The sequence below is a fragment of the Rosa rugosa genome, chromosome 3 (assembly GCF_958449725.1).
Source record: "Rosa rugosa chromosome 3, drRosRugo1.1, whole genome shotgun sequence".
Taxonomy (NCBI): Eukaryota; Viridiplantae; Streptophyta; class Magnoliopsida; order Rosales; family Rosaceae; genus Rosa; species Rosa rugosa.
In genome coordinates, this window is record NC_084822.1 from 5,968,298 (window position 1) to 5,982,949 (window position 14,652).

At 39.6% G+C, this 14,652-nt stretch overlaps 1 protein-coding gene across 1 annotated transcript; it reads left to right on the plus strand.

Annotated features, from left to right (window-relative positions):
* Window positions 1-127: 127 nt before the first annotated feature.
* On the plus strand, window positions 128-8,210 carry LOC133740135 (tricyclene synthase TPS4, chloroplastic-like). The gene is made up of 7 exons (XM_062168055.1): window positions 128-347; window positions 435-711; window positions 5,989-6,370; window positions 6,630-6,848; window positions 7,008-7,149; window positions 7,287-7,535; window positions 7,622-8,210. Exons 1-7 carry the CDS (start codon window positions 216-218, stop codon window positions 7,928-7,930), a joined length of 1,710 nt encoding a protein of 569 aa, XP_062024039.1. The 5' UTR covers window positions 128-215; the 3' UTR covers window positions 7,931-8,210.
* Window positions 8,211-14,652: the final 6,442 nt, after the last annotated feature.

Genomic DNA, 14,652 nt, shown 5'->3' on the forward strand with positions numbered 1-14,652 from the left:
CAAAGTGGTAATTTATGAACTTGAGGGACCAAACTGTCAAATGACTGGGGACTGTTTGTGATATTTTCTTGCCTATATATATGTAACTCTCAACTATTAAGTATTAGATTCACAAGTAGAACTTGATTATGATCAATACGCTTACATTGAACTAAAAATTGCTTCTTGTTGCCTATTGCTCCTTTATAGTAGAGAGTAATCTAAAGCCTCTTCGAATGTCTACCGAACACTTAGCTACCGCTGCTCGAACTTCACATCTGGATGGTAAAAGACTGACAGCAAATTATAATCCAAACATGTGGAGTTCTGATTTTATTCAGTCGTTACAGATTGATGATCATGATCATGTACGTACGAAGTTTACAATCCACTGCACATTGTGATCACTTTCAATATTACTCAACTAAGTAACTAGTATATGTTTGGTTTTGTAGGAAGAAGACAAAGATAATAGGTGGAAGTTGTTGGAGGAGGATGTGAAAAATATGATTGATTATGATAATGATGCGCAATCGCTAGTCACTACACTTGAATTGATTGATGACATCCAACGATTAGGTTTGGGACACCGATTTGAGGCCAGTATAACAGAAGCTCTTGATAGAGTTTTGAAGAATCTTGATCAAATAACAAACGAGGATACTCCAAGTCTCCACCTCAATGCTCTCAGCTTCAGGCTCCTTAGACAGCGTGGGTTTCAAGTCTTCCAAGGTAAGTAGCTAGGGATTAACCAATCACAAATTAATCCAAAAATATTTCTTTTTGGTGGTTGTGGGCGAGATGAAGAAACTTGTATAGCAACAAGGTCGACTTGAGGGCCTCCTCAGGCCACCGGCGATTCTCCATCAACAACCTTTATATACATTTCTTCCTCCCATGTTATATCACGAGCTGTTGTAGTTTAGTTAGTAGGGAACCTAGTGACTTTTTACATGAGGCACCCCACCCAGGTTCGACTCTCAGCTTGTTCAATTCACTTATTTATTTATTTTTCCTGATTTACTTTCCCCTTCTTTTATTTTTCTGGTATCCTAACATTAAAATTCTAATCACTTCGAGTACATGCCATCTATGACGGTTTCAAACTTCTACATTTCTTTGGATATTTTCGTCTCTCCATTTCTTAATTTTTTGCTTCTTTCATTTAACAACTATTTTCTCAAGGGTGGTTCTAATTGGACCTCCAAATTTAATATTTGGACCTCTCCTACTTATTAAACCTCCAATTCACTTTTTTGAATACTTAAAAAGCTAAGTACACCTCCTTAATTTTACCAAAACACCCTTGAACAATTAAATTTATATTTTCAACAATTTGTTGTTTTTTTTTTTCCCCTTAATCTCTATCAATTCAACCACTAACAATTTTGTGAGGGGAGCTGCCTACATTTTTTGTGTACTTTCAATGACGGAACCAGAAAGTGATTTTTGGAGGGGTCGTACAAGTAGACAGTTATAAAGATTTTTCTTTTAATTCAGATCGTAGTTTTTTTTTTTTTTCAATATTAGTTGTAGAAAAGACTTTGGTTCTCAAATAAATTAGTAATAGTTACACCAAAATATTCAATAAATATACTTGTTTAAGGAAAATCCAAATCAGATTGTTTTGAATTTACTTTTGTATTAAATGATAAGGCCATATATAGAAATTAATTATTTTTATTTAATTATTTTAGGTAAATTTATAAAGTTCTATAAGTAATATAAGGAAATTCTAAAAAAAGTTTGAATGTTATATTAATCGATTGTTCAAAAGAAAATTGAATGTTATATTAATGAGGGAGGTAAGAAGAGTATTTTTTTTTTCTTTCTTTTTTTGTCCTTATTTGTCTTTTCATATGAGTTGACAAAGTCTATTAATAATTAAAAAAAGATAGAGGTCCAAATATCAAATTTAGAGGTCTAACTAGAACCACCCTGTAATTCCCTCCCTCCACAACCTCAAACCCTAAAATAAAACAAAAAAATAAAAAAATCCCACCACAGCCATTATCCACCAACACCCAATACCCCAACTCTATTCTCCACAATTCCATCAAATGTAACTCCAAAACGTTCAAAATATTTATCTTCATCAATTCAATCCAAAACCTAAATTTTCAATCCAACTCCATAACCCAAATCCCCTCCCACCCAATTTCCTACTCCCCATCCCATGCGACCTTAGAACCAAAATTGCTATTGATGAAAATCGAATCCCTCATGTAGAAACACACCAGAAGAAGAAGAGGGTGGGTAATTAGAAGAAAAAGAAATAGACTAGAAGAACTAAATATTCTTTTGGACCAATCAGATAAGCCAATCGCAAGTGGGCCCATTACTTCATAAAACTTGAGATTTTCATAGTAAAAAAGATGTGATCCAAACATGGCCTTAAGATTAAGATCAGAACTAGCTCACCATCTTCTTCTTCTGCTGCTATGTTGCTTTTTCTTGCTCCTCGCACTGACCCAGACTTGAACTTTGTATTTAATCCAGTAGAGAGAGAATTTTGGGATTAGGAGGAGAAGAGAGGGGGAGAAAAAAATAGAGAAAATGAAAAGACAAAATTACTCATGAAATAGCTTACATAGTAATAGACTTGAAGCTGTTATAAGTGGAGGGTATTGAAATAGTCTCGAGTTTAAATGTTGAGATACCAATATTATGGTTGTCAAATGTGATGTACCAAAGTGATGAATGGAATTTATGTCACGCCCCTGATTTTTAACAAAATTAAAAATCGATATATAACCCCATAATTATATATACGTGATCGTTCAGCCATCAATACAAAATACCTAGAACTTTTTCCCTTTCAAACTACATACATATTGATGCCCTGAACCCACAATGTCAATATTGACCCGCCCACAGAGTCATATATTACATAAGCTTACCAATTAAATTGCCAACACAATATAAAACGTAACTGCCCCTCAGAGTTTACTACAAAGCGGAAGTCATAACAATGGCAAAGCCAATCAAATTTGCTTCCTACCAGTTCTGCTGTCAACAAGCTACCTCAGCTTCAGCCACGATTACCCTGACCTGCAGGATTAACCCCTACACCATTTGAATAGTGCACCGGGTTGTCACACAACAAACCCGGTAAGCTTTTGCAAGCCCGTATGAGTAACTCAAAACAACTCACACCAAATCACGGGATAAAAGCCCGCACAACTCACGCCAAACACGAGGAAAACCTTTCGACTCGAGAATAAGGAAAACATACCATGCTTCCCAAAACAATACTCTTTTCCCAAAAGGAAATCACAAAAGTCACACAGTGGCAAAATCATATAAATCGTTAACCTAACAATTCAAATATGATAAATCGATCCAACCTGGACAAAATACATCAAATCGGTCCAACCTGGACAAAGCACATAAGCACATCAATCATACCTATTGTTAACCTAACAAATAGCATATGATTCTTTTAGTCCAACCTGGACAAAACACGTCAAATCAGTCCAACCTGGACAAAACACGTCAAATCGGTCCAACCTGGACAAAGCACATAAGCACATCAATCATGCCTATCGTTAACCTAACAAATAGCATATGATTCTTTTAGTCCAACCTGGACAAAATATGTACCCAGTAATCGAAAGTAACCTACTTAGATCCATGAGGTACCATGGCAGACAGACTAGAGCTCTAACTGAATATATCGTAACCTGTCACCTCGGCAAAGGTTCAACCTTACGATATACATTGTCTGAGGATGCAACCTGCAACCCGGATCCTTAGGCCAACCTGACCCTCAGATCAAAACATTAAACGAGTCGCACCGGACCCCAAATGTCAAATCAAATCAAACGGAGACATCACAACGGCACAACCTGTGACTCTCACATCCTCAGACCACCGGTCGTCTGATCAAAATATTAAATCAAATCAAAAGGAGAAATCACAACCTGTGACTCTCGCATCCTCAGACCACCGGTCGTCGGATCAAAACATTAAATCAAATCAAAAGAAGAAATCACAACCTGTGACTCTCACATCCTCAAAACACTTTTCAAAACAATAGAAATACCATTTCCCACCATTTGTTTTCCGAAAAGCCACAACCCAAAACAATAAAACGCATCAATTCATGCATATTGTTTTCATCAATCCACAATCCACCAAAACATATATATTTCACGTAAATATATATATACGTAGTCATTCACTCAGGAATACCACTAATACATGAATACATCTGTATATATATATATCCCATAATATATATATGTACACACATAGTCATCTACTCAGAAATGTCACTAATACCATCAATAGTTTATTTCGAAAGCTAATCAAAATCAACCAATTTAAATCCGTTCAAAATTGAACCTTGTGAGATTACTCACCTCGAAACTCCCGCTGCGTCTTCAATACAGAACAAGGCAGCCAAACCACCAAACAACCGTCCAAGAATACTTCTCAAGTACCTAATCACATACGGTTTCAACTTAGTAACGATTCACAAACGATTTAAGTTCGAAACCCCTGTTTTGAACTAAAATCCCCAAAGTGGCGCCAATCGAGGCGAAACCACATCCGAGACCTCCCAAAGTCTCCGGAATACATCCACGATCGATACGTCCCAACCACAAGTCGATCGAACGCTCAGATCCTCACGGATCGAAACATCGAACGGTCCGAAACCGTAAAAATCACAACATGCTCATACGATCTCCAAAAATTACAAACAATATATCGAAATGCTCGTATGGACGAGTAGATAGAACTCAGGAACAGAAACTATCCCTGAGGTGGCCGGAAAACACCACCACAGTGGCGGCGCCGCCGCCGGCCCAAAGTCGGAATTTGACAAAACTCCCAACACCAAAGTTCTTCATCTCAACCCCAATTTCAACTTTCATAACTACAACAAAGTCCAATTATAAGCCAATCGATCGAATTTTACCTTAGAACAAACCGGACCGATTGAAACCCTAGAATTTCAATTCCAAAATTCGACCTCCACGAGTTGAATCGATGCAAGCCACCTTGTGGGAAGCATCAACGTCCTCCAAGCTCCAAAAGCCCTCAAGATTCACCGGCAAAGGTGGCCGGAATCTCCGACTCCGATCAAGGCGATTTGCAGCTCCACCGTGCGACTTCTCGGCCTTGTAGCGTCATGCACAGGTCTACCCACACAGTGAAACTTCACAGGGTGCTAGATGGGAGTGAGGCGAAGAGATAGGGACAAGAATCTCGTCGATTGGTGGCCGGAGGAGGGAGAACGAGCTCGGTGAAGATGTCTGCTCGGGAAAACTCGGGAGAGAGGAGAGAGAAAAAATCCTTCCCAAAATGGAAATCTGATTTTTTTGAATAATTTTCCGGAAAAATCCCATATATACCAAAATGGAAACTTTTTCCGACGGCCATAACTTCCTCATACGAACTCCGATTTCCACGTTCCACATATCCACGAACTCGTATCGACGCGCTCTACAACTTTCGTGAAGGAAGTTTTTGGAGAATCTCAACGTATCAAAAGTCAACCTTGAAACCCCCCCTAATTCCACACTTTACGAATAAAAATTCGTCTGAAACACTTCCGCTCCGTCCACGAGCCACGAAACCGTCCGATACCCACAATTTAAATTCCGGAAAATCCTCGGAAAATAAATACGAATTTCCGGGGCATCACAATTTATTTGGGATATTGTTTGTAAAAGTTTCTCTAGAAATCAATATTCTTGTACCGTAGATGAAATTTCACAAGATAGTATGTTTTATACTAGCGGCTACATAGAATCTCGAAATAGACCAACATTTGTTGAAACCCCTCACCCATCAATTTTTATTTTATATTAATTAGATATTTCTTCTTATTGTTTTATTGATCATCTATGTTTCTAGTCTTATTCAAACATATCAGACTGTAGAATCTAGTTCTAACTTCTTCTTTTTTTCCTTTAATTAGGTTAACCTCACAGACTGTTGTAGCTGTTGATTAATTCACATGTCAATTCAGTCTAACATGCATTTATATGTTCCTATCAGATGTCTTCAAAATTTTCACAGACTACGACGGCAGCTTTAAGGATTGCCTTTGCAAAGATGTCAAAGGGATGCTAAGTCTGTACGAAGCTTCATTCCTTGGTATTGAAGGAGAAACCCTCTTGGATGAGGCCCTTGCATTCACCAGCATGCATCTAAAGAACCTCAGCATATTCCATGTTACTCAAGACAAAGGTGTATTAGAGCAAGTCAGTCATGCATTGGAGATGCCATTGCACCACAGAATGCAAAGATTAGAAGCTAGATGGTATATTGAGGCATACAGTAAAAAGGCATATGCAAATCAGGTGCTACTTGAATTTGCCAAGCTAGATTACAATGTGGTGCAACAAACATACCAAAGAGATTTTAAAGACATTTCAAGGTGAAAAATAAAACCTATAGATTATACTAGTACCTATCAGTTCTACTTTTATTAGTTACTAATTAACTTGCAGGACCGGCTCAAGCTAACATGCATTTTGTAAGGGGGGGATGAATTGAGTAGGCGCTCTTGAAATATTTGGGACCGGCCAAGGTGGTTGCCTTACTTGACACCCCTAAAGTCGGCCCTTGTAGATCCTATATACGTGCAAAATATTCCATACTAACTTAGACTCTCTAATGACAATTCCATTAAATAGGTGGTGGAAGGATACAGGGTTAGCAAAGAAGTTGTCCTTCAACAGAGACAGACTGATGGAGCTGTTCTTTTGGTCAGTTGGTATAGTGTCTGAACCTCAATTCAGCAATCTTAGAAAAGGGATAGCTAAAGTCAGTGCTCTAATAATGACTATTGATGATGTCTATGACGTTTATGGTACTTTGGATGAACTGGAGCTATTCACATCTGTTGTTGAAAGGTAATTAATTGGTTCGATATTTTCATTAGACTAATTTTCGAAAGGGCAATAAAAGTAAACTAGCAAGTCATTAGTCATATACTTATATATAATGAGCGAAAATATGTGTATGTAACTATATATATATATATATATTAATCCCAATTAGTGGTAATTCAGATGGGATGTGAATGCTATGGAAATTCTTTCAGAGTACCAGCTGAAGCTCTGTTTCCTTGCTCTCTATAACACTGTGAATGAAATGACTTATGAAACTTTGAAGGAGCAAGGAGTGAATGTCCTTCCTTACGTGACAAAAGCTGTAAGTACATGTATACAATTCCTTAAACACATACTTAAGTTTTAGAGTCTTGTGATTGTTCAAGTTTTTTTTTCAGCAATGGCCATATGTTGATGATGATCTGTGCTCTCACATCTTGCTTGCATATTGATTCTCAGTGGGCTGATATGTGCAAATCTTGGTTAACGGAGGCAAAGTGGCGTCACAACAAGTACACACCTACATTTGAAGAATATCTTGCCAATGCATGGATATCAGCGTCCGGGGTGGTAATTCTAGTCCATATCTACTTTCTACTGAATCAAAATATCTCAGATGAAGCACTTAGATGCTTAGAGAATCACCATGATCTCTTGCGTTGGCCGTCTCTTATTTTTCGGCTCTCAAATGATTTGGTTACTTCGAAGGTCTGTCTTCAATTAATTGCTCTTCATTTCCATCTTTGACATATATTTTCTCACTTTTCACATATTGGTAATGTGCTACGCTGCAGGCAGAACTAGAGAGAGGTGAAACTGCAACTTCTATATCCTGCATCAAACGTGATGGTGTTGTTTCTGATGAGGAATCTATTATCAAATATATTACTAATTTGATTGAGAATAGTTGGAAGAAGATGAATAAAGATGGACTACTATTTGGTGTTAGTAGTGCTTCTTCTCCATTCACAAAGGAATTTGTAGCAGCAGCAATAAACCTTGCTCGGATTGCCCAATGCATTTACCAATATGGAGACGGGTTTGGTGCCCCAGACAAAAGAGTAAAGAATCAGATCCTAGCAGTGATTGTAGAACCCGTTTAATGGAATGGAGCTCTGTTCATGTCATCCGAGGAAAAAAGTAGATATAATCGGAACTGGTTTAGCTCAAAATAAAGTCCCACATTTAAAGTTTAGGACTAAAATTTATACATTATCCAAATTCCCAAGAACATTAATTTAGTTGTGTTAAATAAATTTGTTGACAAGAATAAGGTTAAGTTCTTTTCTCAAATTTGTTAAATAAGTTTTGTCGATATGCATGCTATTGTTAGATTTGAGGATGTAACTGGGTCTGGGTGTACCATCATTGATTTAGCAATAATATTTCTCGACTAGGACACTAAAGTTCTTCTCAAAACCACTTTCACTTGTTTTAAAAACTCACCCAGAGCTTTATCTATTTTTTCACAATGTTTTAATATTTATAATTAATTTTTTTGAGTAATGTTAGTTTTTTTGAGGGGAAAAACGACCAAATTATATTACTTAATCAAAGAGTACAATGAGAAGCCACAAAGCTTCTAATATCAGGAGGGACAAGCCCACTCCATGAAAGATTGACAGAAGAATGTAAAGCAAGTTTAGCTAAATTATGGGCCGCCATATTAGCTTCACGATACACATGTCTCAAGGAAGAGCCAGCTAACATCCCAAGAGAAAAGTTGATGTCCTCAATAATACGACCCAAGGATGAAGTCTCCTCCCCCTCAGCCTCAATAGCAGAAACTAAACTTTGACAATCTGACTCGAATATAATAGGAGAAAGATGTAACTGTACTGCTAGGGAACAAGCAGCCCTACAAGCCATGGCCTTAACAATCTCTGGTGAGACAACAGAGTTGACCTTAATACAAACTCCACCAACAATATCACCCATGGCATCTCGAAAAACCATTCCTAATCCACCAGATTTGGAAGAGAAATCAAAGGCTCCATCACAATTGGCCTTAAGCCAGCCGGAAGGAGGTGGTGACCAAACTGCCCTACCCCTCAATGCAGTACGAGGTGCAGCCAAAGTAGATTGAAACAACATAACAAATGATCTAATTTGAAACTGTAGGTGAGTCAATGAAACAAACTTATTTGACCACACTCTCAGATTTCGCTCTTTCCAAACAAACCATCCAACTATAAGTAAGAGAGCCACACTCTTTTTAGATAGAATATCAAAACAAGAGGCCAACCAAGTAATGATTGACGTACCTTCAATACAAGCAAACTGAAGCACCCCGTGCAGCTCAGGGAAAAGAGAGAGCAAGTCCCGAACAAACTGGCAATCCCTTGTTATGTGAGTAATAGACTCATCATGATCATTACAAAACCAACAACCATCCTGAACAGAAACCCTTTTAGTACGCAATAAAGCAGATGTGGGAAGGATAGAAGAGCACACTTTCCACCAATGAACTTTAACCTTGCCCGGTATTTGAGCAAACCAAATCCTTTTCCAGAAAGAAGAGAGATGCTCCGAACTAGTAGCAACGTCTCCATAGTTATGAAGCTCCTCAAAAGCTAATACATAAGCACTCTTGGTAGAAAATCTACCTTTCTTATCATAATGCCAGATAAGACGATCAGGGACATCCCTCTGACTAAGAGGTATAGACAAAATCAACTCACCATCATCAGTCATAAAATATTGATTAAGAAGATCCAGATTCCAAGAAAAACCTGGGAGTAACAAGTCAGAAACTCGCTCCGGCCCATCCCCATGCCGGATAATAGGTAGAAAAGAAGAAGGTCTCGGGATCCATGGATCCTCCCAAATCCTTATTCGCCGTCCATTCCCCACCTGCCAGCGAACACCCCTACTTAGCATAGATTTAGCCGCATGGATACCCCGCCAACATGCAGAGGGAGATGAAGAAAGCCCACTAGACCAGAAATCCCCATCGGGGAAGTACTTGGCCTGATATAGACGAGCCAAAAGAGAGCCTGGATTACACACTATCCTCCATCCCTGCTTAGCCAAGAGAGCCAAATTATGTGCATATAAGTCACGAAAACCCATGCCACCAACCTCTTTAGGTTGACATAGTCGGTCCCAAGATAGCCAATGAATCTTGCGGTTTTCACCCTTACTGCCCCACCAAAACTTGGCACATTTCTGATGCAATGAATCACAAAAATTCTTAGGTAATAAGAAGCAACTCATAGTATAAGAAGGAAGAGCCTGAGCCACTACCCGTATGAGAAGGTCCTTCCCTGCACTACTTAGTAACTTGCCTTGCCAACCCTCAAGTTTCTTATTTAAACTTTCCTGTAAATAAGCAAAGGCTTCAGTCTTGTTCCTCCCTATATAAGTAGGTAAGCCCAAGTATTTTTCATGCTTATCCACAATAGCCACACCCAGTGAGTCTGCAATCTGTTGCTGTAAAGAAGTGCACACTTTTTTACTAAAAACAATATTGCTCTTAGAAAAGTTTACCTTCTGACCTGATGCTAACTCATAATCCAACAAGACATCCTGGATCTGAGAACTTTCCTCCAAACTAGCCTTACCAAACAGAAGGCTATCATCTGCAAACAAAAGGTGGTGGATAGTAGGAGCCTCGACGCAAATCTGAACTCCCTGAAGTTGCCCTTGAGAAACCTTATGCTCTAGAAGAGCTGAAAATACCTCAGAACCGAGCAGGAACAGATATGGTGATAAGGGATCGCCCTGTCTCAAGCCCCTAGTAGGTGTCAAATAGCCACTAGGCTGTCCATTAATCAAAAAAGAATAACGAACAGTCTTAACACACTGCATGATAACATGTATCCAACTCTCATCAAAACCCAGACGAGTCAACACAGCCTCTAAGAAAACCCACTCCATTCGATCATAGGCCTTACTCATATCCAGTTTAAGAGACATAACTCCATCAGACGACCGATTATTATGAATAAAGTGTGATACCTCATTAGCGATAAGAGTATTATCTGTAATCAGACGTCCAGGGATGAAGGCACTCTGAAAAGGAGATATAATCTGGGATAGAATACTCTTCAATCTATTAGCAATCACCTTAGATCAGATCTTGTAAATGACATTACACAGTGCAATGGGACGCAATTCTGACATACAGGTAGGATTTTTCACCTTTGGGATCAAACACACATGAGTGTAATTAATGGAAGCAAGCAGCTGACCAGAATGGAGAAAACTCTGAACTGCAGCCACTACATCAGTACCGATGGTGTCCTAATACTGCTGAAAAAATAAAGGAGGCATGCCATCCGGTCCAGGTGACTTGGTTGGGTACATCTGAAAAAGAGCAGCTCTAATTTCCACAGCCGTATAAGGAGCACAAAGCATAGAGTTCATTTCAGTGGTAACCTTTGGCTGAACTAAATCCACTACGGAATTCATATGAGAGATATCTACATCCCCTGCACTGAACATCGAACCAAAATAATCAATAACCACAGCTTCCAAACCCTTCTATGTGGACTGCCAGACCCCCTGATTATCAAACAACCCGGTCAATCTATTTTTGGAGCGTCGATTAGATGCTTTCCTGTGGAAAAATTTAGTATTACGATCACCTTCAGCAAGCCAAGTAATTTTTGACCTTTGCTTCCAGTACTCGTGTTCCTCCGCTAGCAAACCATCCAATTTTGAGGACAACTCCATGCTTTCCTGCTGATTAACAGTCGAAATAGGTAGTGCAAGAAGAGATTGTAATCTACCTCGAAGGAATTCAATCTCCCTACCCCTATGTCCAAATGTAGACCTCTGCCAATCATTAAGAGCAAACCGAGTATGCATTATTTTCTGGGATACCTGAAACATAGGTTGGTTCCAGCTATCACTAACCCGCCCTACCTTGATCACATCCGCACAGGCCTCGTGACGCACCCAAAAACTCTCAAAACGAAAACGAGGCCTCCGACGTTGACCAGCAGGAGGAGGAGGAGAACGATACGCACCAAGAAGAACATGAACGTGATCGCCATGAATTGGTTTCAAGTTTGAAACCCTAGCTGATGGAAAAATATCCGTCCAGGATGCTGAACCTACAGCCCGATCCAGCCGACATTTAACTCCAGCCCGACTCCAGGTGAAGGGCGATCCAAAATATCCAAAATCAAACAGCTCACAAAACGTCAACACATCTCTAAACTGTTGCATTTGACCCTCTCTGCGTACACAACCTCCTTCCTTCTCAGAGGAATGGAGAATTTCGTTGAAATCGCCGATGACAGTCCATGGGAGGGCCGACTGCTCGCAAAGCTCCCGGAGAAGAGACCATGTCCGGTGACGTTCAGAAAGGGTAGTGTACATACCTCCAATAATATGGAGTATTTGCTATCTCACCAAGCATAAGTAACGCCCACTTTGGGACATCCACAAGACATGGCAAGGCCCAACCGAGACATACATCGTGTAGCCCTATATTCAGGCTATGCAACGGTATCCGGAAGAGGCAAATCCGTCGCCGGGAAGCCACGTTCCCGCCCTTGCCAGGATGCCTCCACAACATGGTTTTCTACATGCTTCTTGGACTAGCTAGAATTGTATGGTTGCTTGTCCCACATCGAAGAACAAGTAGAGGAGATGGCTTCCTTGACTTATAAAAGGAATGCCTCCTCCCACAAACTAGATCATCTCATCCCACATCGAAGAGAATGTAAAGGGAGAGCAATCCTTCACTTATAAAAGGAATGCTCCAACAACATCTCTAGACAATCCAATCCCATCCAACAACATCCCACAACTAGAGAGAGCAACATCCCATTACATACTTTGTAATCTTGTTAGGCCGCAAGGCTCGACACACTAGTATAGCTTTCAAGTGGACGTAGTCTCCCGCTCATGCGGAGGCGAACCACTATACACCTTGTGTCAATCTCTCTCTCTCTGCCTCTCTCTCTTTATTTATAGCTAACTAGAGATCCCACGGATCACTAACGTTAACAGGTAGGGTGACCGTAAAAACCAGTCAACCTCCATGCAATCCCAGAGCCATCATCTTCTCGGACTTCCACGTCAATATGATGGTTCGACTTCGACCGGAAGCGAACGTCAATGCCATCTCTCCAGAATAAAGCCAAACCACCTGCTTGCCCCCGGCTGAACACCTCTTCACAGTTGAGATACCCTATCTCCAATCTCAAGTCTCTCATATACGAAGGATCCGAAACTTTCGTCTCACTCAGGAAGATGAAAGATGGATGATGTTGATGAATCAGTTTCAGTAAACCCTGCACCGCAGCTTCATTGCCGATGCCACGACAATTTCAGGCCAGAATTTCCATCTCTGACAATCGCCGATGAACAACACAGACGAACAAGTAAAAGGCACGACGTAAAACGACGACCCGAATTGATCGCACTCGTAGAGTGGATATGGTGTCACGGACAGCGAACGCCGCCGGAAAGGAGTCGCTGAACCGGAGTCAAAGAGACCGCCGGAGCCGCAACGCTCAAAGGGCGGAAGCCCGATCTAGGGTTCTGGAGAAAAATTCGTCGGGCGCGTGAGGCGCGTGATTAGGGCAATGAAGATAATCAGCTATTTGAGTAATGTTAGTTGAATCACTTTTCTAGGTACCATATGTGTCTTACTTTATATGGATGTAGCACAAAGTTTAACTTATCGAAGAATTTTATTAAATGACAGGGATATGCCACATTAGCTACGATAGAGGTTTCTCCTTGTAATTTCTTATTTTCATAAAAAAAAAAAAAAACAACAAAAAAAATCAACATTCCCATAATGGGGTGCTATTGGGTTTTGGGCCCAATTTAGCCTGACGGGCCTATATCAAATTTTGGTTCCTAGGGGATTGGTCCAAGACATCGTGCTTTTGTTTGGGGTGGCTTATACTAGCAAACTTCAAGCTAACTTAGTAATCAAGAAGACTAATTTCGTGTTTGGTGTTGAAGATGAATTAAGTTTTCTTTTTAAAGCTTACTGCTATGTCGTGCTTTGCAACAAATTCAAGAGATTTCAAGAGCACCACAATTGAATGCATTGGCGAAGAAGATCTCGCTAAATTTTGATCTTGTGTTAGAATGCTAATCATAATAAGTGTAGGCTTGCTAAATAAGTGAGCTTCATTGTAATAGTGGATGGTACCAATATTTCCTATCTCGCTTGGCTGATAATGAGCGGAGGAAATCATTGTAAGTGTCGTTCTGGTCTTGGAATGAATATCTCTATCTTTTACTCAAAAAAAAAAAAAAAAAAAAATCGTAGGTAAGAAATCGTAACTGCATGTATTTGTAGGTAAGAAGAAACAAAGGCATTTATTTGCATGTATTGGCAAATAATGAGCAGAGGAAATCATTGTGAGTGTTGTTCTTGCCTTGGGATGAATGATATCTCAATCATTTACTCAAAAAAAAGTTCATAGGTGGTCAAACATCTTTAGTAAACTCAAAGAACTCCTGACTGCATGTATTTGTAGGTAAGAAGAAATAAAGACAAATGGTATTTTTTTAACTGCAGTATGAGAAATAACTAATATTTCTAAGGAGACTCATAGAAGAGTTATTGCTAGTACAAAGTAGATATAGAGGAGAAGAGGGACCTCTCACCCTAGACATTCACAGAGTAAGTAATGAATTACGGTGTTTAACCCATATAAAGGTGACATCTTTGTCCCCTAAACTTCCTGCCATTACAAACAATACAAGCTATTTCACAATCATACCCTAAATACAATCTACTAGCTCAAGTGCCTAGAAAGGGGAAAAACATGTGTAATTAGACCTGGTTAGAGACTTAGAGAGGGAAATTAAATTGATCTCAAACTCAGGGCAATATGCATTTAGTAAT

Excerpts from the sequence above, each read along its gene's own strand:
- LOC133740135 (XM_062168055.1), top strand. The coding sequence starts at position 216 with ATGTCTACCGAACACTTAGCTACCGCTGCTCGAACTTCACATCTGGAT. Across the intron at positions 6,371-6,629 it reads GATTTTAAAGACATTTCAAG|GTGGTGGAAGGATACAGGGT; the intron begins GTGAAAAATAAA and ends TCCATTAAATAG. Across the intron at positions 7,536-7,621 it reads ATGATTTGGTTACTTCGAAG|GCAGAACTAGAGAGAGGTGA; the intron begins GTCTGTCTTCAA and ends GCTACGCTGCAG.